This window comes from Carassius gibelio, chromosome B7, assembly GCF_023724105.1.
Source record: "Carassius gibelio isolate Cgi1373 ecotype wild population from Czech Republic chromosome B7, carGib1.2-hapl.c, whole genome shotgun sequence".
NCBI classification, from domain to species: Eukaryota; Metazoa; Chordata; class Actinopteri; order Cypriniformes; family Cyprinidae; genus Carassius; species Carassius gibelio.
The window spans coordinates 37282013-37304995 of NC_068402.1; the positions used below are offsets into that span (position 1 = coordinate 37282013).

At 38.1% G+C, this 22983-nt stretch overlaps 1 protein-coding gene across 2 annotated transcripts; it reads right to left on the reverse strand.

Annotated features, from left to right (window-relative positions):
- Positions 1–351: 351 nt before the first annotated feature.
- On the reverse strand, positions 352–22697 carry LOC127961247 (rabphilin-3A-like). 2 transcript variants are annotated; one of them, XM_052560288.1, is made up of 16 exons: positions 22554–22697; positions 19145–19310; positions 18851–18980; positions 17292–17375; positions 17066–17210; positions 15865–16056; positions 14236–14358; positions 13457–13536; positions 12627–12701; positions 11687–11796; positions 10951–11077; positions 10803–10859; positions 5825–5979; positions 4811–4892; positions 4258–4354; positions 352–3771 (listed from the first exon to the last, which is right to left on the reverse strand). In XM_052560288.1, the coding sequence occupies exons 2-16, from the start codon at positions 19279–19281 to the stop codon at positions 3641–3643; spliced, it is 1725 nt and encodes a 574-aa protein (XP_052416248.1). In that variant the 5' UTR covers positions 19282–19310; positions 22554–22697; the 3' UTR covers positions 352–3640. The 2 variants fall into 2 exon arrangements, with proteins under 2 accessions (XP_052416248.1, XP_052416247.1); XM_052560287.1 differs by having other exon boundaries at positions 14236–14361.
- Positions 22698–22983: the final 286 nt, after the last annotated feature.

Here is a 22983-nt window from a genome sequence, read left to right on the forward strand (position 1 = left end):
ACAGAGAAATCGTTCAAAAATGTCATGAGAGCTACAGAAAATGTTTAGTGGATATTTCTCTGTTAAGGCTCTACAAGAAATTGCATGTGAAAAGTAACTTAGTTTCATCAGATTGTGTTTGTCTATAATTTCCAAAAATCTAAAATGAGTAAAATTGAAATGATTGTATTTTCACAAACTTATGCCACTCCAGATGATAGAAAATTCCAATCATTTGACATTTTCATTCATTTATTCGTAATTCAGTGTATCAACTTTTCTTGATAAATGAAGCAAAGCTTTACTTGAAAAAAAAAAAAGAAATCTTTAAAGTATTATGTAATGTGCATATAAATGAAGTTGACAAATAACTGCAGTTATATCGACTTTTATTGGCCTCTGTGTTTTGAACTCCAAGTAAAATCTTTACATGCAGACTTCAGACATACAGTAAACACTTCCCTGCTGTGCACGTACATGCACTATATATATATATATATACAACTGCATCGTTAATGAACAAGAACAAATTCATACCAATAAACATTCACAAACTAAACTGGCAAATATGGTCTTAAAGTATCAGACTGGTGTGCTATGTTTAGTTTTTTGCAGATGACAGATATCATAGATAGATCTGCATGTGAACAAGGTTTCGTGAAAAAATACAGCAAGATCACATTCATTATTTTTAAAAACCTAAATGACTAATCTGGACTACAAAATAGTCTAGGGGTCGTGTCATGCATTTTTTTATTTTTTTATTCTGATATTCCTTAAGGTTCATTTACTTGCGAAGTTGTTTGTTCAAAGATGGTCTAAATGCATTAATATGTGAGCATTTTGCACCAGTCTTAACCAAAATGATTGCCGTCTTGAGACTTTCAAAATTATTCAGAATAACTCATCATTTCCAGGGTTTTTTGTTGTTGTTCTGTTTAGTTTTTTTCATAGAAGTAACAATAAAAGCTATTTTTGGAAGATGTGTTATGTTCTCGGACTTAGTGTTTTTATAATACAGTGATCTCTTATATATGAAAATACAGAGGAAATGTGATTCCTCGTGGCATGAACCCTTTAAAATCTGTTGTAATGTCAAACAATGGGTGACCACACTTCCGGTTTCTCCCTTCACTGTATTCTTTATTCTCAGATTTATAGATAGCTTTAGTCATTTATTTGTCGAACGTGCAACAAGACAGTAAATGCACATCCTCACATACCTCTAAAGCCTGAGATATGATAGATATATATATATCTTAGTTAAAAGGTCAAATCAGATAAGCAATGCATCTTTATTGCTTGAATATACATTTGACCATATACTGTAAATAATTATATTTGATATTGACTTGATAACACTGTAAAATTACATGCAGCATTCAAAATACTCTTTTTTTCAGCTTTGAAACGTTTTCCTTCAAATATCCTTTCACAGTCATTGATGGTTATTTGGTGTTAGGACCAGATGCCATGTAGAATATGAAATATAAAAATATATTGACACCGCAATCATCAGATTTTGCTATACTTTGCATGAAGCCAGCAGCTGTGGGCAAACTGGGTCATAATACAGCATTTCTGCAGGTTTAATGAAAATCAATTAAAGGCTTTTTAATAACTTTGAAGACCAAGTAAAGAAAACTTAAGGAATAAATTAAACGGAACATGATACATAAATGTGGTCTCCAAATGCATAAATATAAAAATAATATTTTTAATCAATGGTTTTGACGCAAATGTCTGAAGAATTTTAAATCAAGCTACATTTGTTTTATGAGGAATTGATCAACATGAAGTAAGTTTATGATTAAAACGAGAACAAGTATGTGCCAAACATCCCTCCGTTGGAAGATATTTGTTCTGGTTTTTAGCATTAACTGACTTTATTTCATTCAATTTCTCAGAAAACAAGACTTCATCTGTTTAATTTGCATCTGTATTAAATCCATCTCGATATATGGAAGATATCTGCATTGGAAATGGAATTTTTTTGTATTCAGCATTTAATGCCACAATTCTATGCATTCACTTTGAAGAATATCCATTTGCTCCATTTTAATACCTTTTCAAATCCTAATTTGTGATTAAAAAATAAATAAAAGAGCGAGTTAAGACCTGAAACTCTGCATTAGAGCAGATCATTTTGGTGAATTATAATAATTTGCGTATTTTTGTTTTGTAAATGTGGCGTCTCAAGTGCACACAAGTCACTCTTCAGTCTCTTCCAGCTCAGGTGTAAGTAATATAATGTAAAGCATCTCTGTTTTGGGGTTCCTGAGAAACCCGGAAGTGTCGCCGCCAAGTGTTTATTGGTAAACGGTAATTTCATTTCTACTGGGATTAAATTATACAAAGCAAATGAACGGTACTCACTATGATCTAAGACACTCTCATGCATAAGAGCTGGTTATAATAACAGCAAAGAATAGAAATGTGGAGGTCACTCCATTGTAACTGTGCTTTCCTTTCAGTGTTCACATTTTTTCTTGGCTTGTGTCACAGCCACATGATGCAGTGGACTATTTTTAGTCTTTCCTATTTCATTTATTCATGGATTCATGGTTTTCTTCACACAAGGCAATTGTATTTTCAGCACATTATAGACCATAAATAGGATGCATGTTTGAAGAGTGTGCTTACATACAGTAATAATGTAGTTGTAAACCAGACGTAACAGGCAATGTGTTACAAAATCACATTCATTAGACTCGAAGCGAAGTCTAAACGTATCATTGGCAAACAGATAATGTTGTAGTTTGGACATTCTTTAGGTTTAGTCGTATCTGTGCTGTGTAAACATCTCTACATGTTGCTTGTCTGAAACAACTAGCTGCTTCTTTTGACCTCAGATAGCTAACTAAAATTAAAACCTTAAATCTGTCACTTGACATTTTTATTTTGTTTGTTCAACTTCTAGTAGTAAAACACTATAATTTTTTTTAACTAATACACAAAAATGTATAAAAAAATATATATAGACTTTTAAAAAATGGCAAAAACTAAAAGCCAAATTATTAAAACTTGAACTAAAATGAAAGTGAAATCTAAAAATGATAGTTTTTCAAAATATAAAAATAAAATCTAACAAAAAACAAAACAACTATAGCGTATCAGTGAAACGAAAATAACATTGCCTCGCGTAAATCTGATGTTGAAGGTATTTAATTAATAATATAATTAATAATTTTACCTGACATTCTGCATGGCCTGTAAACAATCTGAGACTGGTTTAAATAGGGCTTTTACATTCTGTATCGGCCTCTTTTAGTTTTTTAGTTTTTTTTTAAGGAGAAATACTTTCCAAGTGCTTTATATTCAGAGAGATTGCTAAGAGACTTGATATTACACTAACGCATTCCCACAACAAGATAATTATTTGGAGTTTCTACAGTTGTTCTTCAACTAGAGTTAAAATCACAATGCTACTGTGGCCGGATTAGTGAAGGTCTTTGTGCAGTTCTTTAACACTTCAGTGCTAACCTACAGACGTCTGTGTGGGTCACAGTGAACAGAAGAGCTCCAGACATCACGGTTTGTTTCTCGTGTCAGCCAGACAAGAGCGAGATCGCTATAGCTCAGGATATGCAGTTAGTGGAGGGCAATGGAGTTGTAAAACGGGCCGAGTAGAACTTAAAGGCATGCAGAACGCTTTAAGAGCCTAATCACTGGAGACGTGATTCTCGTTGAGCAGAGTATGCCAGCGCTCGATCTTCTTGTCTTTGTTCTTGAGGCATTCGTACCAGTGCTTCAGACGCTCACCTTTGGCAGTGATACCCAGCTGACAGCCTCCTGATCGAGAAATATTAGCTGTGTTAACACGTTCAGTGTGTAATAAAAATACACGTTTAATAATCGTGATCCTGGAGCACAACAGCAGTCTTGAGTCTCAAATGAATATTGTCTGATCCTAACAAGCCATGCATCAGTGGAAAGCGTATTTATTTGAATGCACAAATCTGGTTTTGTGGTCCAGGGTCACAAGCTACTAAAACATTTACAAATATGACATTCAATTGCATTCTGAATATGAAATGAAAGTCAGTAATGAAATTATGGCAATATATGGTCAGATTGAAGCATAATGACAAATCTAGACACATATATCAACATCTTCTAAGGATAACAAGTGGACATTGCTAAATGAGGCTCAATCTGCTTTGGGGTAATAATGGAACGAGTTTTAAAAAGTGATTTACAACTGCATTTTAATGGGTTTAAATTACATTGTTAAATACGTTTGATCAATAATATTGTTGCTGCAAAAAAAGTAAATACCTATATAGTCATTGCTTTTGCCAATGTCATAGTCCCATACAGAGATGTCAAGGGTCTTTTTGGCCAGCTCTCCATGCTTAATTTCATAGCTGAACTCCTGCATGACAAGACAGAGACACATCATAATAAACAATAAACAAAGCTTCACACTGCTGCAGTGTTGGACCACATTATTAGACATTAATATATTTGCTAGTGCTGTCAGTAGATTCAAATATTTTAAAAGTGGTGAAATTTGACACTGTTTATACGTATTTTCTTGTCAAAATGCATTCACGTTTTTGATGACTGTTTGCTAGTTTTAATATTATTGGCTATTTGCCGCATTGCTGTTCATGGTTTTGAGTATTGATTCCTCTGAACACAAGAACACACCGTCATCTCAGATTTGAATCAAATGTGGAAAGAGATGAATTATTAAAGTGAGTCGTGTCGTAACCTTAAGATAAAAATGGCTCCTGCTCCTGAACTGAAATAATTAGTAGTTGTGTACGAATAACCAGGTGACACTGTTTTTACATGTATGTGTCATCCTTTCAGGTGGACAGCATACCTCATTAAACTCAGGGTTGAGTGTTTTCTTCTTGGTCTGCGTTTTGTTCTTTGCTTTCTTCCCCATATCAGGTTTCAGGCATCTATATCCGTTCACAGAAATATACCATAGTTTTCAAGCACTTTTACAAAAGTACAGAAATAAACAATCCTATTACAGATTCATTAAGAATTATATAATATTTAAAAACAAATTTGCACTGTCAAACGATTAATCCAAAAAAAATAATAATGTAATACAGTATATGTGTGTGTACTGTGTATATATTATGTATATATAAATACTCACTCATACATAACATATTGTGAAAATATTTGCATGTATTTATTTATTTGTATATAATTTATATTTTGTAAAAATGCATTTTATATACAAATATAAAAACTTAAATATAAACATGCATGTGTGTGTATTTATATATAGATAATAAATATACACAGTATAAACTGATATTTGACCAGCACCTGTATTATGTAGACAAAAACTTTTCTTTTGGATGCAATTAATCGTGATTAATCATTGGATAGCACAATTTTTTTTTCTAATAACTCAGAGATGTTGATTTTTGTTTATAAAAAAAAAATCACAATTTGCAGAAAACTTGTTCGCCCTCAGGCCATCCAAGATGTTTGCAAGTATGTTTCCATTTTTCCGTATTTTAGCCATTCTTGAAGTTAGGATTTTATCATTAATATTATTGCTTCTCCAAAACTGATGGACTGGAGTGGATTGTTTGTGGATTATTGTGGTTTTTCTATCAGCTGTTTGGACTCTCATTCTGACGGCACCCATTCACTGCAGAGTATCCACTGACGACACACTGATGCAGTGCTAGATTTCTCCAAATCTGATGAAGAATCAAACTCATCATAATCTTGGATGACCGGAGGGTGAGGCACTTTTCAGCAAATTTTAGTTTAGATTTAGTTTTTTTTTTTCAATTATACGAGTGTTTCCTAAACCTATAGAAAATGTAATGTATATAAATATTGAGTTTGACAGAGAGAAACTCACATTTTGACAAAAGGATCAGAATACCCATTGGCGTCCATTGCTGCTAAGTGAACACAGCGTATAACGCCTACGATGAGGCGACCCAGCTGAGTGTTGTACATGAGGGATATCAGGATCCGTCCTCTCTCTTCCAGCTCAGAGCCGTCCTTCCCAGTCTACACATGTACACAAACAATGTGATAATGAGTGTTGCACACTTACTTATTATAGAAGCACCTTATTCTATAAATGCACATGGTTATTAATTATTTTGCTATTAGTATATGCAGCTGATGTCCAACATACACAGGACGCACAAAATAATGGAATCAGTGCATTAAAAAGCTCTAGTGTGAAAAGGTCTCATCTGTAAATCTCTGTTAATGATACCCTTGTGAAAAAGAAGTGCACTTAATTGTGACCCTGGAGCACAAAACTGAGATTTATTCATAATCTGAAAAATGAATAATAAAAATAAGCTTTCCATTGATACAAAAATCTGGAATCTGAGGGGTGCAAAAAAATCTAAATATTGAGAAAATCACCTTTAAAGTTGTCCAAATGAATTCTTAGCAATGCATATTACTGATAAAAAATGAAGTTTTAATATATTTACAGTAGGAAATTTACAAAATATCTCCATGGAACATATACTTAATATCCTAATGATTTTGGGCATAAAAGAAAATTTTCTAATTGACACATACAATGTATTTTTGGGTATTGCTACAAATATACCCAACTTTACACTTTTAAAAAGTGCACTTTATAATAATGTCAAATTAAAGGTTTTAAAGTACATTTTAAATGTTTTAATGATCTTTTGTCGTGCTTAAAAAAAGTACACTTATTTCGATTTGCTGACTAACATACTTAAGCACATCTAAAGTACTTTTAATTTTAACTATAGTGCGGTCATGGCTTACGCTGCCGGAAGGAACACGGAGCCGAGGATAAACGAAATAAGGTTTTATTTTCCAACATTGGAGTTATACAAACATGGATCACAGAGGAAGGCACAGCTCGTGAGTATCAAGTAGTGAGCAAGTATCAAGTTGGTAACAAGTAACCAGTTGATGACAAATTGTCCCGACAAAACAGAACTGAAAGGACAAGGTTTAAGTACAAAGGATAATGGGGAAACAGGTGGATGGAATAACTAAATTAACAGGGACATGGAACACATGAGGAAGATAATAGACACACCTGGGAACTAATCAAACTAAACACGGAAGACAGAAACTGGGTCACTGGGGCAAAAACACTAAATGAGTCCAGGTGTGTGACAGTACTCCCCCCTCCCAGTAGGTGCGTCCTCGCACCGTAGAAAACAACCAAGGAAGGCGTGTGTGGTAACTAGGGAGGAGGTTCCGGTGGAGGACGGACTCCCAGGAGGGGGCCAGTAGACAGGGACCACGGAGGAAGGAGCCAGGGAGGAGACGACGGAGGGAGGAGCCAGGGAGGAGACACGAGCAGGAGGAGCCAGATGGTCCACCAGAGACCAGCCAGGACGGAGATCCAAGGTGGAGTCGACGGCGGGAGGAGCCATGGTGAAGGAGGGGGTCGACGACACCAGGGGGCCGACAGGCGGAGACTGCACCGGTGGGTGAGGAGCCCAAGATGGAGCAGCACAGCCGCAGAGCCAGGGGGACGTCGAGGATCCAGAGGGTCTAGGTGGAGCAGAAGGCTCAGGCGACCAAGGCGGAGGCAGGGTCCTGGCAGACCGCTGTGGAGCCGGAGCGACCGAGGATGGAGGTGGAACCGGAGGGAAGGAGGAGCCTGACAAAGCCGGAGGGATGGAGTGACGAGGTGGAACCAGAGGAGAGGAGTCCTGAGGTGGCGGATGGTCGACGACTGACCAAGGTGGAGCCGGAGGGACGAGGGAGCCCGGTGGAGCAGGTGGGATGACAGGCCACGGTGGAGACGAGGGAGCTAAGAGCCAAGGCGGAGCCGCTGGGTTGAAGGACCGAGGAGGAGTCCAGGGCTCGGAGGCGGAGACAGGGCCTTAACGCGCCAAGGCAGAGCTGGAGACTGGCAGTCCAGTGGCGAACCATCGCACCCCGAAGGCGCGGACTGAGGGTGAGCTGCGGGACTGACTGGCACCAGCAGGGATGGCGAGGAACTGGCTGGTCTAGGAGGAGGACAGAGAGGAAGGATGGGATGAAGGACAGGAGGATCAGGGCTGGACGGAACCAGCGAAAGTGGAGTAGAGGGACCAGCAGGTTTGGGAGGAGGTGGGAGAGGGAGGCTGGGAGGGAATACAGGAGACACAGAAGGTTCAGGGCTGGGGGAACCAGCGGAGACACAGAAGGTTCAGGGCTGGGCGGAACCAGCGGAGACACAGAATATTCAGAGCTGGGCGGAACCAGCGGAGATACAGAAAACTCAGGGCTGGGCGGAACCAGCGGAGAAACAGAAAACTCAGGGCTGGGCGGAACCAGCGGAGAGACAGAAGATTCATGTCTGGATGGAACCCGCGGAAATGGAGTAGAGGAAATGACTGGAGGAGGTAGGAGTGGGAGACTGAGAGGGTATACAGGGGAATCAGGGCTGGACGGAACCAGCGGGGAAACAGGAAAATTAGGGATTACCTCCATAGACCAGTCCATCAGATCCAGAACTTGCTCCATATGATCTTAAGAGACTGTATACAGCTCACCCTCAGTCGCAGGAGTGTGGGCAGGGCTTTCCTCCACGCCCTCGATCTCCACTAGGACTCCCACAATGCATGGTGTTGCCGGCTCACACACCTGGTCAGTCGCGCTCTCGAGATCCTGTTGCCCGTCAGTGGATGGCTCGGGCTCTGCGGCTGCGGTGGGCTCCGTGCGGCATGATGGTGGCTGGCTGGTCTCTGGGTCGGGAGTGGGGCTGGCGAGGTCCTCTATGGGGCAGACAGTGAAAGATGAGCCATTTCTCGCCAGAGTCCACTCCACGAATGCGGCGAAATCCTCCCGAGGACCATCTTCGGACGACAACGCTCTGCACTTGGAGTTCAGGCTGGCGTTGTAGAAAGCGCAGAGCGCGTCGTCCGGGTAGCTGGTGGCATTAGCTAACAGAAGGAACCGTCTGGTGTGGTCCTCGAGAGAGCGTCCTTCCTGCTCCAGCATGAGGAGGAGGAATCCGGGGCTAGAGAGGGGATCCATAAACACTACGAAACAAAAAGACTGTGAAAACACAAAAACAAAACGGAGGGAAAAACACGCAGTTTTCTACTTTCTTTTTGGTCGGGTCTTCTGTCACGGTTTTCGCTGCCGGAAGGAACACGGAGCCGAGGATAAACGAAATAAGGTTTTATTTTCCAACATAGGAGTTATCCAAACATGGATCACAGAGGAAGGCACAGCTCGTGAGTATCAAGTAGTGAGCAAGTATCAAGTTGGTAACAAGTAACCAGTTGATGACAAGTTGACTCGACAAAACAGAACTGAAAGGACAAGGTTTAAGTACAAAGGATAATGGGGAAACACAGGTGGATGGAATAACTAAATTAACAGGGACATGGAACACATGAGGAAGATAATAGACACACCTGGGAACTAATCAAACTAAACACGGAAGACAGAAACTGGGTCACTGGGGCAAAAACACTAAATGAGTCCAGGTGTGTGACAAGTGCGTTGTTTGATATAACATTTAGGGCCCTATCTTGCACCCAGCGCAATTGATTTTGTACACCGACGCATATGTCATTCCTATTTTGCACCCGCGCAAAGCGCGCTTTTCCCTCCACAGAAGCACGTCGCTAAACTAGTGAATGAACTTGCGCTCCCTGGGCGGTTCAGCACAAAAAAAGGAGGCGTGTTCCGGCGCAAACAATCCCTGGTGCTATTTTGCTGTTCCATTAAACAATTGCGCCACTGACCAGAAAAAAACTAGTCTAAAGTCATTGGCGCGTTGCGCGTTGTTCATTATGCTATTTTAAGGGCGCATTCTTGACCATAATGTATAGCGTGCACAACACGCATACACTTTGCTCATGTAATCTACACAGATGCAACAGTTATTTTTGCAAATCATAAATATTAACACATGAGATGACGGAAATCATTGTGGTGTATTTTGGGTGGGTTTCTCCCATCCCCATACAACACAACTTCTCTGTCTTTCACTGCTCTTACAAGAACATCAGTCTCCTCGGCTGTGAACCGCTCCTGGCGTGCGCCTGGTAAATACGCCATAATAATAGCAATCCATAATGGAACTTGCGCACCTGCTTTTAAAGGGAATGTTGGATGACGCTCTGATTGGTTTATTTCACGTTACGCCCAAACCACACCTATGAATAATGAAGCTACTTCAGACCAACCCACTTTAGATTTGCGCCGGGCGCAAGAGCCATTTATCCCGCCGGGAAAATAGCAACAGCGCCGAGACCCGCCCACAAAGTTACTTGCGCTTCGCGCTTTGACACTTGCGTTTCAGATCGTTAAAATAGGGCCCTTAAAGTTAATAAATTTGAATGTACTAAATAAAATACATTTAAATACAAATATATTTAAATAAATGCATCACCAGTTTTAATATAAATAACATGAAAGTATATTTTAGTTTACCATAAACACTTGTCAGTACATTCAGAAGTACTTCAACCATATTTCAATGACAATAGAAGTAATTATGAAATTACATATAAAATGTACTTAAGTGGCTCGAAAACACACACTAAAGTTAAGCGAGGTGCATTTAATATAAATTGAAACTACCATACATTAATTGCAAAAAACATTACATTCAGCTCAAACTTAAGCATATTATTTCTGTAGTTGGCATTCTTTTAAAAAGTACTTAAGTACTTCAGTGTACGTCTTTTTCACTAGGGTATATAATTATTCTGTATAGTTACACAGAACTAGAATAATGTAAATCACAATGCATCCAAGGCAGACAGGTCCTAATCTGTAAAGCCAATGCGACCTTAATCTTAATCTTAATGCAAATATAGTGTTAGGTGATGTTAATATTTTGGTATACCCTTATAAATAAGATCTTAAGCATTCACCTCATCCTCGTAGAGGGTGATTCCTCGAGCACCGCCTGCAGTCGATGATCTTTTTGTCTAAAGGGAAAGAGAGAGGCAATGTTTTCCCTTACATATTTGAAAGATGTATATATTTTGTACGTATATATTATGTGTAGACAACACTGACCGGCACAACCCTCTCGAGACACACGTTAAAGTTCTTCTTCTGATTGATCTTGAGCTTTTTCAGCGCGACTCTGGTTTCTCCGATGAACTCATTGTGCCCAAACTTGTCTTCATCACAGACAGATATTCTGCACAAATAAAACCCCTCGAAAGGTTAATAAATGTAACACTAAATGTAAAACTAAAACCAAAATAATAATAAAACACTGAATATTTGAAAAACAAACAAACTGATAAATCGAAATATTTACAAATGATGTTATCTAAATAATACTAAACTGCGCATGTTAACTCAGAAACATATGCATAATGTTTCACTAATGTTATATTATCAGCTTCATCCATATTAAGTTGTTTTATTTCAGATGTGGAAAGCATTCTCTGATGATAGTCAATATAATTCGGTCCATCTCAAGCATACAGTATTGGAAATAATTCAATTTCAGACTGATTTTACTAATATTTCCTGTAATAAAACGGGTAAACATACACACAGTTATCACTCCCAGAGCATTAAATTAATTTGACCATAATGCCTTTATTCCTTTCCACTTACAGCTGAGTCTACAAGACGTTTCTCTTCATTATCCCCTTTTGAGAAGATATCTATATAACTAAATGTTTCCCCCCCACACTGAACCAAATCATTCGATTCAGTTCATTATCACAGATGTTGTAATCCCATATTAAAATGAGCAAGCATCAGTTTGTAGCGTAAGAGAAGAAGCATGTGAAACCTGAGGGTCTTGCGCTGCATGTCCTCGTCTGTCAGCCCGTGGTACACCAGCGTCTCGTTCCAGCAAGGGTTGCGAGTGTTGCGCAGCGTCTTGGTGCGTAGTTTATTTGACTGCATTGACAGCAAACATGCTTTGTTTAACCTTCATTACTTGAGTAGAATAGAATAAACTACAGACGTTTTTCCCAACATGGGATAAAAAAAATACTCTTATCTCACACTTCTGACTTTTTTTTTTTGCAATTTGCAATTTGTGTTTATATCCTGTGACTTCTTTTCTCCGAATTGTGAGATATTTAATTACAATTAGGGGGAAAGTCATCTCATAATTCTGATGTTTTCTTATATAATAAGTTTATAGCTCCCCATTCTGACTTTGTAACACACAGCAGTGAGTTTATATCAGGCATTGTATATCATACAGCAATTCAATACAAAATGCAAAATCCATGCCACTGTAAAGTTTACAATTAATTGTCCAAGTATAATCACTGATGGGTAATGCATTACAGGTTTGTGGATGTTGATCACTAGATTGTCCATATTTAGGGTGACCATATGCGTCCTTGCTAGGATTTTTATATTGCCTAAAATATCCAGATTTTGGCTGTTAGTGCTGTGCAGATCGATCATTGTATGAATTTCATAAGAGCTATAGAGAGCGGAGCACCTAACATGTACGTGTATTTGCATTGCACGCCACAATTGGCTGATTATGTACCATACCTGCATGTTATTGGTCAAACTATTTTGGATGTTATAGGCAATATAGAAATCCTGGCAAGGACGCGTCCTGGGAAAATGGCTCATATGGTTATTTTCACATAACCATAGTGTCTGTCGAAAGGGTCCGTTACAAAAGTGTTGAACTATTGCTACAGTAAACATTACAGACATTATTCAGAGTTATTATTGGTGAAGGAAACAGCTCATGATCTCACCTTGCTTGCACCCGGTAACAGATGAAGCTTGACGTAAGGATCTGCCAGACCGTTCGAATCCATCGGTTTCAGTCCCTACCAGAAAATATTACAATAACTTCAAATTCTGTCACAACATAGAAATCAAGCACAGTGCAACATTACTCATCTGTGACCCTGGACCACAAAACCAGTCTTAAGAGTCAACTTCCTGAAGTTGAGATTTATACATCATCTGAAATCTGAATAAATCATCTCTCCATTGATGTGTGGGTTGATATGATAAGACAATATTTGACGGAGATACAACTATTTGAAAATCTGGAATCTGAGGGAGCAAAAAAATAAATAAAAAAATTGAGAAAAACACCTTTAAAGTTGTTCAAATGAAGTTCTTAGCAATGCATACTACTAATCAAAAATGAAGTTTTGTTATAGTTGCAGTAGGAAATTTACAAAATATCTCCCCATGGGACATGATCTTTACTTAATATCCTAATGATTTTTGGCATAAAAGAAAAATGGATAATTTAACCCATACTATGTATTGCTGGCTATTTCTACAAATATACCCCAGAGACTTAAAGACTAGCACATGTAATATTTATAAATCTTAAAACTGACTTTGATTTTTGGTTTTTGTCATAATGTCCTATGAAGAGCGTTCATAACTGTGACAAAACTGTGAAAAGCTCCAGTACAGGACTGAATATCCAACTCATTCGAATTAAAAGAATCAAGTATCAAGTATCATAATAAATACATATCTCAGTATTTGTATTTGAACAGTATATGAATTTTCTTCAGTGTGCGAGGCTTCTATTATGAATATATGAAAACGCTGAAGCTACCTTGGCTCTGATAATGCTGCAGTGGAGGCTGTTGTTCCCTTGGTCGTACAGTAAAGTGAACTCTAGTGATCCCAGAGTGGCTGAAACAAAAGAAATACACTGCATTAGACACAAGCATTTCATTAGGATTGAAAGCATGAGACGCAGAATCTGATCTCACTGCTACACATTTCAGTGTGTGCTAGAAATAATAATCATGTTGCTGCTCTCTGTTGTACTTCATTTAACTGAAACACACACACACACACACCACAGATGCACACACGCCATAGAGTATTTAAAGTTTAATGCAACAGCGACATCTAATGGTGATAAAACAAGATGTTTTGTCAAATCTATCTATCTATCTATCTATCTATCTATCTATCTATCTATCTATCTATCTATCTATCTATCTATCTATCTATCTATCTATCTATCTATCTATCTATCTATCTATCTATCTATCCATACATAAGTACCTATAAAAATAAATGAATGCATAAATATACAAAGAAAAAAAGTGATGTGACGTTTTCTTTTGCTCAACATTTTATGCGAGCAACAACAACAACAAATGAAAGTTCGATCTTAGTTCAACACATTCTGTGACTCTAAACTCTTAGTAATTAATGTGAAGATAGAATAAAAGCTTCAGGTGAACTATAGCACTGAATGTTGTAGTTTACAGCTTTCTGTAACAGAATGCCACAAACTCTCTTCTTTCCACCAACAATGAGGAAACTGACAGTGATTCTCACAGTGATTCTGATGATCCCTGAGGAGCTGGCTTCACTTACTGGCTTCATCAGAGTCGTAGCTGTTGGCCTCGTCGTCGTCGTCTGGTGGAGCGGGCTTCATCTCCTCTCTCTCTCTCTCCTGCACACGACACTGAGACGCTCCTCTCTCTGCCTCCTGAGCAGCTGCTGGAGACAAAACTGACTCCATTACAGTGTGTCAACTGATTACATCTTCTAAACTTTGCCTCTTTTATTCAAAACTTTACACACAAATACAAGAATTGCACACACAAGATGCAAAATGCCTCACGTGTCTTGCAAAATGAAGCACTGATTTAAGAATATCACAAACACATCTCAAAAACAAACATCGTAAAATTACTTTTTGCAAAACACAATTCTATATGTAGCACACAAAAACTTAACAGGAATTAATGTTATGGCAAAGGTGTTTGCTTTTGAGATATTTTAGTGATATTCTTGGATTTGTGTGTAAAGTTTTTAGATTTCCTTGTGTTACATACTGTAGAGAATTGTGTGTTGTTTTGCAAAAAGTATTTAATGAAATAAAAAGTTGAGTCACGGTCTGAGAATTAGTGTATGTTTTGCAGATTTGGTGTGTGCTTTCAACTTTCAGAAACTGTGATAAGTAAAGATTCTGTGTGTAAGCAGCTGAAAAAAATTGTCATTTTATGGCAAAGGTGTTTGCTTTTGAGATATGTTTGTGATATTCTGAATCACAGTTGGAAAAAAAATGTAATCAATACTCCTAAAGTGTATTGTGTGCACTCGTAGTAAACAGAATGCATGCTTGCTTGAAGAATATTTTTATGGAATACCATAAAGACATAATGTTTTCTGTTGTCTGTGTGTGTGTGTGTGTGTGTGTGTGTGCATGTGTGTGTGTCTGTGTGTGTGTGTGTGTGTGTCCGTGTGTCCAAGAGTGTGTGTGTGTGTGTGTGTGTGTGTGTGTGTGTGTGTGTGTGTGTGCGTGCGTGTGTGTGTCCGTGCGTGTGTGTGTCCGTGCGTGTGTGTGTGTGTGCATGTATGTGTGTCCTTGTGTGTGTCCGTGTGTGTGTGTGTCCGTGTGTGTGTGTGTGTGTGTGTGTGTGTATGCGTGTGTGTGTGTGTGTGTGTGTGTCCGTGCGTGTGTGTGTGTATGTGTCTGTGTGAGTGTGTGTGTGTGTGTGTGTGTGTGCGTGTGTGTGTCTGTGTGTGTGCGGGTGTGTGCGTGTGTCTGTGTGTGTGTGTGTGTGTGCGTGTGTGTGTCCGTGCGTTTGTGCGTCTGTGCGTGTGTGTGTGTTTGTGTGTGTGTGTCTGTGTCTGTGTGCGTGTGCGTGCGCGTGGGTGTGCGGGTGTGTGCGTGTGTGTGCGTGCGCGTGTGTGTGTGTGTGTGTGTCCATGCGTGTGTGTGTGTGTGTGTGTGTCTGTGTGTGTGTGTGTATGTGTGTGTGCGTCTGTGTGTGTGTGTGTGTGTGTGTGTGTGTCTGTGTCCGTGTGCGTGTGCGTGCGCGTGGGTGTGCGGGTGTGTGCGTGTGTCCGTGTGTGTGTGTGAGTGTGTGTGTGTGTGTGTGTGTGTGTGTGTGTGTGCGTGCGTGTGTGTGTGTCCGTCCGTGTGTGTGTGTATGTGTGTGTGCGTCTGTGTGTGTGTGTGTGTGTGTATGTGTGTGTGTGTGTGTGTGTTGTTACCCGGCTGGAATGTGCCTGAAGCGACTGGTCTGGCCGCGTGGACATTCGCCGTCTTCTTCATCAGCACTGGGGCATTCTGGGAGCTTCCTGCATCTCCATCCTTCTCTGAGTCACTGTGAGTGTGAAGGTGAGCAGGTTTCGGAGCCACAGGTGGTTTTTGGGCGATCGGTGGATCCACTGTCGGCTCTGGAGCTTATATAACAAACATACACATCCATACGTATGCAAATCCAGCTTTGATCACAGAAATAAATGATCTTTTACTATACATTCACATAGAAAACAGTCATTTTAAATTGTAATAATATTTCACAATATTATTGGTTTACTTTATTTTTTCATCAAACAAATGCAGCCATGCATTTAAAATATCTGTTTTCTATGTGAATATATTGTAAACTGTTATTTATTGCTGTGATCAGAGCTGTATTTTCAGCATCATTCCTCCAGTCTTCAGTGTCACATGATCTTCAGAAATCATGAAAATATGATGACTAACATCTGTTGTATAAAATCAATGCCACATTTGCAATTGTGCAAAGAAAATAATGATGATTTTGGTGGCATTAATTTCCCAATTTATTGTGACAAGCAGATGAAAAGCTCACCCAAAAATGGAAATGTAGCTTTTTATATTATTATTTTAACTTTTATCTAAGAGTTATTCATTCATAATATTACTTCATTTAGTGATAAAGTGGTCTGGTTTGAAATCTGCACAGATCAAGCACCATTTACGAGTCAAAACAACTCTACACAAATACGTGTGTGGATTTTGATGTGAGAGGACAGCAGAGGATGGACTTTTTCACTGGAGAAAGCATTATTGTGCATTATGGACTTATTTTAGCTGGAAGCAACGGTTTAAAGTTCAAGTTGTCTTAAATATGCATTTGTTTGTTACAAACTGATGGAATGGAGCGCTGTGGATTTCTTGTGATGTTTTTATCAGCTGTTTGGACTCTCATTCTGACGGCACCCATTCACATCCACTAAAGTGCAAGTGATGCAATGCTACATTTCTCACCAAAATCTGATGAAGAAACAAACCCATCTACATCTTGGATGGCCTGAGGGTGAGTACATTTTCAGCATATTTTAATTTTGGGTGACCTATTCCTTTAATTTCTCTGGGGTTGTAATATGTGGCAGTAACCAGTAGATGATGGGAAGAGCTCAAATCCCAGTTTGTCTGGCTGACCTGCAACCGGTACTTGAGTCTGCACAGCCGCTGGAGCAGCTGCAGGGCTCTTCTGAGGACTGGGATCTCTGGAAATGGGCATCGGTGAGGGCAAGAACTGCTTAGGGAGACCTTTGAAGAACCAGGCTCCAGATCGCTTCCATACCTTTAATGGGAAAACAGGCAATGGTCATTTACAGACAGTCAGACTCCAGATGACTTCCTTGAGATGCTCGTTATTCCCCACCTCTCTCTGCTCACTGCAGATCTTGCAGAGCCACACAGACCGCGGCCGAGCAGTCGCCTGCACTCCACACTTGGTGCACATGTTCTGAGGGGAATAACGACACGTAGTTATGAAGTCAGTTTATTAGAGACAGTAAAACATATTAATAGTGAGCGGCGTGAACTAAACAGCTGTGACACTTCCATGCACAACATATACCAATATTTAGTGTTCCTGTAGCTCAATTGATAGAACGGTTGGAGGTTTGATTCCCCGGGAACACATGATAAGTAAAAATTGATACCCTGAATGCACTGTAAGTCGCTTTGGATAAAAGTGTCTGCTAAATGCATAAATTTAATTTGATTTAATTTAATTTATGTTTTTACATTCGCTCAACGTGTGATTGGTTATAATGCACAACACTGAAAAAACACGTAAAAAAAATGCTAGTCACTTTCCAAATCATGCTAGCAACATGCTTGTAACATGCTAATCTTGTTAGCAACATGCTAATAACATGCTAATAATGCTAGCAACATGCTAATAACATGCTAATCATGCTTAGAAATAAGCTAGTGCCATGCTAGTAACTTGCTAATGATGCTAGCAACATGATAGCAACATGCTAATAAGGCTAAAAAACATGAAAATGACATGCTATTAACTTGCTAATCATGCTAACAACATGCTAGCCACTTGTGAGTAATGATGGCAACATGCTAGTTATTTGCTAATCATGCCAGCAAAACCTGCTAGTTTCTTGTTAATCATGCTAGCAACATGCTAGTAGCATGCTTATTATGCTAGCAACATGCTAGTTACTTGCCAATCATGTTAGCAACATGCTAGTTACTTGCTTATCATGCTAGCGGCATGCTAATTATGTTAGTAACATGCTAGCAACATTCTAGATACTTGCTAATCATGCTAGTAACATGCTAATCATGCTAGCAACATGTTGATAACAGGCTAATCATGTTAAAACCATGTTAATCATGCTAGCAACATTCTAATAACATGTTAATCTTGTTAGAAACATGCTAGTGACATACTAGTAACTCGCTAATCATGTTAGTAAAATGATAGCAACATGCTAGTTATATGCTAATATGTTAAAATGTTAAAAGATCATGTTAAAAACATGTTAATCATGCTAGAAACATGTTATTAACATCTATCTAATCTATCAAACCTCAGCCTTTTACAACTACTTTATACTTCCAGGCTAGGCTTTCTCAAGCCAACCTAAAGTTTTTCTTGACAAAACTTTTTTTTAAATCTAGTTTAAAATTGTAATTCCTCTGGAATTACAAATCCTTGGGAATTTTGGAGATAATGTAAGTACACAACTGCATGAAATATATCACACTGTGTAAGTAGTTTTTGGATATTTTATTAGGAAAGTTTTAGATATTGTGCCTTTAACGTTCCCGAATCAAATTCCATTAGAATCCCTTTTCTTGTGTTATTTATTTATGATTTTATTGCATGCACCAAATGCATGCAATCCCATAAGAATTCAAATGCTCTAAACATGAGGTTTGATTTAGATAATATTATTTGAATTATTTTCTCACCTTTTTACAGTCCTCACAAACCACTGATCTGTCTCCTCCGGCTCCCAGCTGCTCTCCACATAAAAGGCAGCGTGACACTCCGTCCCCACAAACAGCCTTTTTCATGTTGTCCAGACGATTCACCAGACGTCTATCGTAATAAAACAGAGAATGCATATCGGTCAATACGTTAACATATACAGTGCCTTACTCTTTTATTGGTACTTTGATATATATATAAGCAAAATAACTGGCATGTCCTTGCTGTACAAGTTGGCGAGGACAATCAATAAACATCTATAATCTCTCTCCTACCCAATCCTCTCTTGCTCCATTGCCTCCATTTTTTCGGCACGCACAATGACGCTGTTGATGATCTCCTTCTCCTCATCAGTCAGCTCTGCACCGAGACACGGTCCAGACTTTACATGGACACCTTTCGTGCCCATCATCGCGTCTGTCTTCGTGAAATCACTGGAACCTGTGACGCAAAAAATTTATTTAATATATTATCAAAAAATTAATTTTTTTAGCATGCTTAACATTTTTAAAAGAAGTAAAGGGTATATGATGGTTGCTGTTGTCTTGTGTGTTTTACAACAAATTCAATAAAAATACTTAAAATCAAATAAAAGATGATTAAATGTATGTATTCTTTCATCACTGCCAAGATTGGTTTATAATTTGTGTGATGGAGCCACTCCAAACCACCAACAGAGGACACTACAATGAAGACTAATGCCTTCAGGGTCGTAACTTAAATCTGTATGAAAAGTAATTCACAAGTAGGCTAATTAATGTAACGTGATAGACCTACTCACACCAAAAAATCAAGTTACTATCATCAATATCAGTTACTATCAATAAAATCATTAGTTTAGTGTTATATGGAGGCCCAAACCTGCAGAAAAAAACTTAATTAATAAATAAAGGAACATGTGTCTTGATAAAACTAATACATAGTTTTTATAAATAAATAGTTTTCATTCAATTTAGATCTGAATTTATTTTTGCCCCTTTATTTATTTTTAATATTTATATATTGATACAATGTTTATTTTTTATATTTCATTATTTTAATTTATTTGTTCCCAGACATATTTATTCCCACATTTATTACGCCATTTTTTGATTCATGTTTTGTATTTATTCACACACTTCTTTCTCTTCTATAATAATTAGGTGGACTGCTCTTGCTTACCATTACTCTTGACTTGTTTTGCATTGGACTGACATCAGGTCGTACTATAACCATATCTTATGTTTTCTGATGCTTTTTTAATTCATTGTGAAATCTACTTTTGCAAACTAGTCCTAATTTGTTTGCATGATCGGAACAACAAAGCCAGTGCATATATATTGTCATTATCGATTACAGTGTTATCATGTTGAACTGTTATTCATCTTCATCACGCTGAGTCAAACTCTTTATAGTGGGTGTGGCAACTTTTATTAAATGGCCATAACTCTTGAACACAATGAGATTTTGTTATTTTTATTTTGACAAAATTAGCTGAATCTACTCAAGGTCTACACAAGACACATTTTACACTGTAACAGTTAATATATGAATATACAAAAATACACTGTATCATAAGTAATAAATAAATAAGGGTGAGGACAAATACAACAACAACATAAAAAACCTTTAGCAAACAGTGAAACAATAAACAGTAACCATACTTTTAACATAGGTTATTCATGTCACTGTACAGTGGTGCATGTTGAGTTTCTATCACTGTAAAATGATCCACAGACTCTCGTGTCTGTCAGAAATGCAGGACCTCTTTGAGAGGATAAACTGTGTTGAAAACACATTTGGCTGGCAGAAACAACACTTCTTAATGCAGAAGGCTTATCTGGGCTCATCTAAGCTCTAAAAATTGAATTGCAAGCAGCAAATTCAAACACTGCCATAAAGGCACACACACACACACACACACACACACACACACACTCGAAAATCACAATATGAGCCAATTATGCACTCTAACTAAATGAACCAGTCAAGATATGTGCATACAGTCATTGCTCATTTTTAAGGTGTTAAATTTAATTTTATAAGTAATATTTTATTTTATCCACATCACTATCCTTCACTTTCATTGATATTTTAATGTCTATTCACTTTTGTGCTTACAGTTTCTATTTACATTGATTTTTGTTGCACTAAATAAAGGTTCATATACAGTTATGTATGTGTAAGTGATGCAAAATTCCATGCAATTTCTCTAATTCTACATGCATGTGCTTTACACAATCTATTTGTCACCTCTAAACTGCAAAAATATTAAAAGTAGCCAGTACCTACATTAAAATAATAGTGACCAATTACATTTGAACCCAAACGGATGCTGAAAAAAATGGAAAATACTAAAGCTTTAATCAGTAATCAATAATGGATGGAAAAAATTATCTTTGGTTTATTATTTCATAGAGCTGCTCAGCTATGACGAACACATGGAAAATGTGTGGGCTTAATAAAGTCATTTCCTCCATAGCAACGTTTCTGTATGTACAGCATAATACCTGGATGGATAGAGATCTAATTTAAACTGAAAAAAAAAAAAAAAAAATATATATATATATATATATATATATATATATATATATATATATATATATATATATATATATATATATATATATATATATATATATATATATATACTAAGCACTAAGTCCCAAGTTGAGAGGTCCAAAATCTATATCATAAATCAAGACAGAACCACACAGTACAGTAAGAAGCCCATACTCTATATATGCAACCAATGAATCAATCAATAAATACACATCTATAGCGACACATACCCTTCTCTCAGTATCTTTCCACATACAGTGACGCATAATAGCATTTATTGATTAATGGTTCTGAAATGTTTAAACAGCAGTCAAACCTCAGCAGCACAAATACAATTCCTAGTCATTTGACTGCAATAATCCACGCCTTCGTCACTTTCCTTCTGCTAGGAAATACATCAAATATCACTGTGCATCACACAACTGAATCGATACAGAGACACCCATTCAAAACTCCACCGCAAACAAGCAGAATGACTAAATAAGTGATGAGAGGAACTGGGTCATTTCTGCGGTAATCTCTACAGAAAACACTAGTTTGGATAGGCTAACCCTGAAAGCAAGTGCCTGGCCACACACTCCCACTGTTGTAGTCTAGTATTAATAACTCTACACTGCACAACGCAGTCTTGATCGCCTCCTTGCTGCGCAATAGGAGCCGAAGCGCTCGCGATCTCCTCTTTATTACCGTTAGAGGAACGCACCTTGCCTCTTTCAGTGTTAAGCAGAGGCAAAACCCGCATTGAGATGACACACCTTCCGCTTATCTTCTAAAAGACAGCCCTACAGCACACACGAATGCCACTGTCGATAGATATTCCTCACCTAAAGCTCACATGGATTCATATTTTAACCGCAACCGTTGTTCAGCCATCATGTGGATCTCATTTCATATAGCCTGTGTGTCAGGCAGAATGCATTAGTTGCGACTGACTAGCACCTCATCCGATGTAAAAGCCAAAAGACACCATTCTTTCTCTTTTTTTCATGCAGGGTTTCTGTATTAAATAAATGGCAAATGTGCGTTCTCCACAAGAATCATTACCTTTGTCGATTAGAAAATGATGCGTTTTGCATGCATTGTGTTAATAAACACGTTTGGAACAAGCCTAAGTGAGGAAAATGTGATTTCGCATATTCTTACCTGATAACAAGCGGCCACTCGTGGAGGAAGGCGACTGCAAACAATGCGGACGATGGGAGTGAGGTCAGCGACTGCGCACGCGAGGAGAGCATCGAGTGCACGCGCGCTTTTCCTCATCTTCCTTCTCTGAGCTTTGCTTGTAGCCTCTTTACTTATTCCACGCCCGTGTTACCTTGCTGTGGAAACCCCAGTACACTCACAGTGGTGAAACTGGTAACACTTTACTATACGGGTGCACTAATATGCATTCATTCATGCTCAACTAATGCACAGATGATCACCAGTTAATAAAGAATTAAACCGTTTATTAATGATTAATGCATCTGTAACTAATGACCAATTTATGTTTCATAGATTAGGTAATCAGTAAATTGTTATTAGTTAAGTGTCATAATGTATTAATTCTCTATAACATATTAACTAATGATGA

Bases quoted from the DNA above. Each gene is read 5' to 3' on its own strand.
- LOC127961247 (XM_052560287.1), bottom strand. From the start codon at position 19,281: ATGATGGGCACGAAAGGTGTCCATGTAAAGTCTGGACCGTGTCTCGGT. The intron at 17,376-18,850 runs GTGAGAAAATAA...TATTCCCCTCAG, and splicing joins TTTGTGAGGACTGTAAAAAG to AACATGTGCACCAAGTGTGG. The intron at 3,772-4,257 runs GTATTTACTTTT...TTTCTCGATCAG, and splicing joins CAAAAGCAATGACTATATAG to GAGGCTGTCAGCTGGGTATC.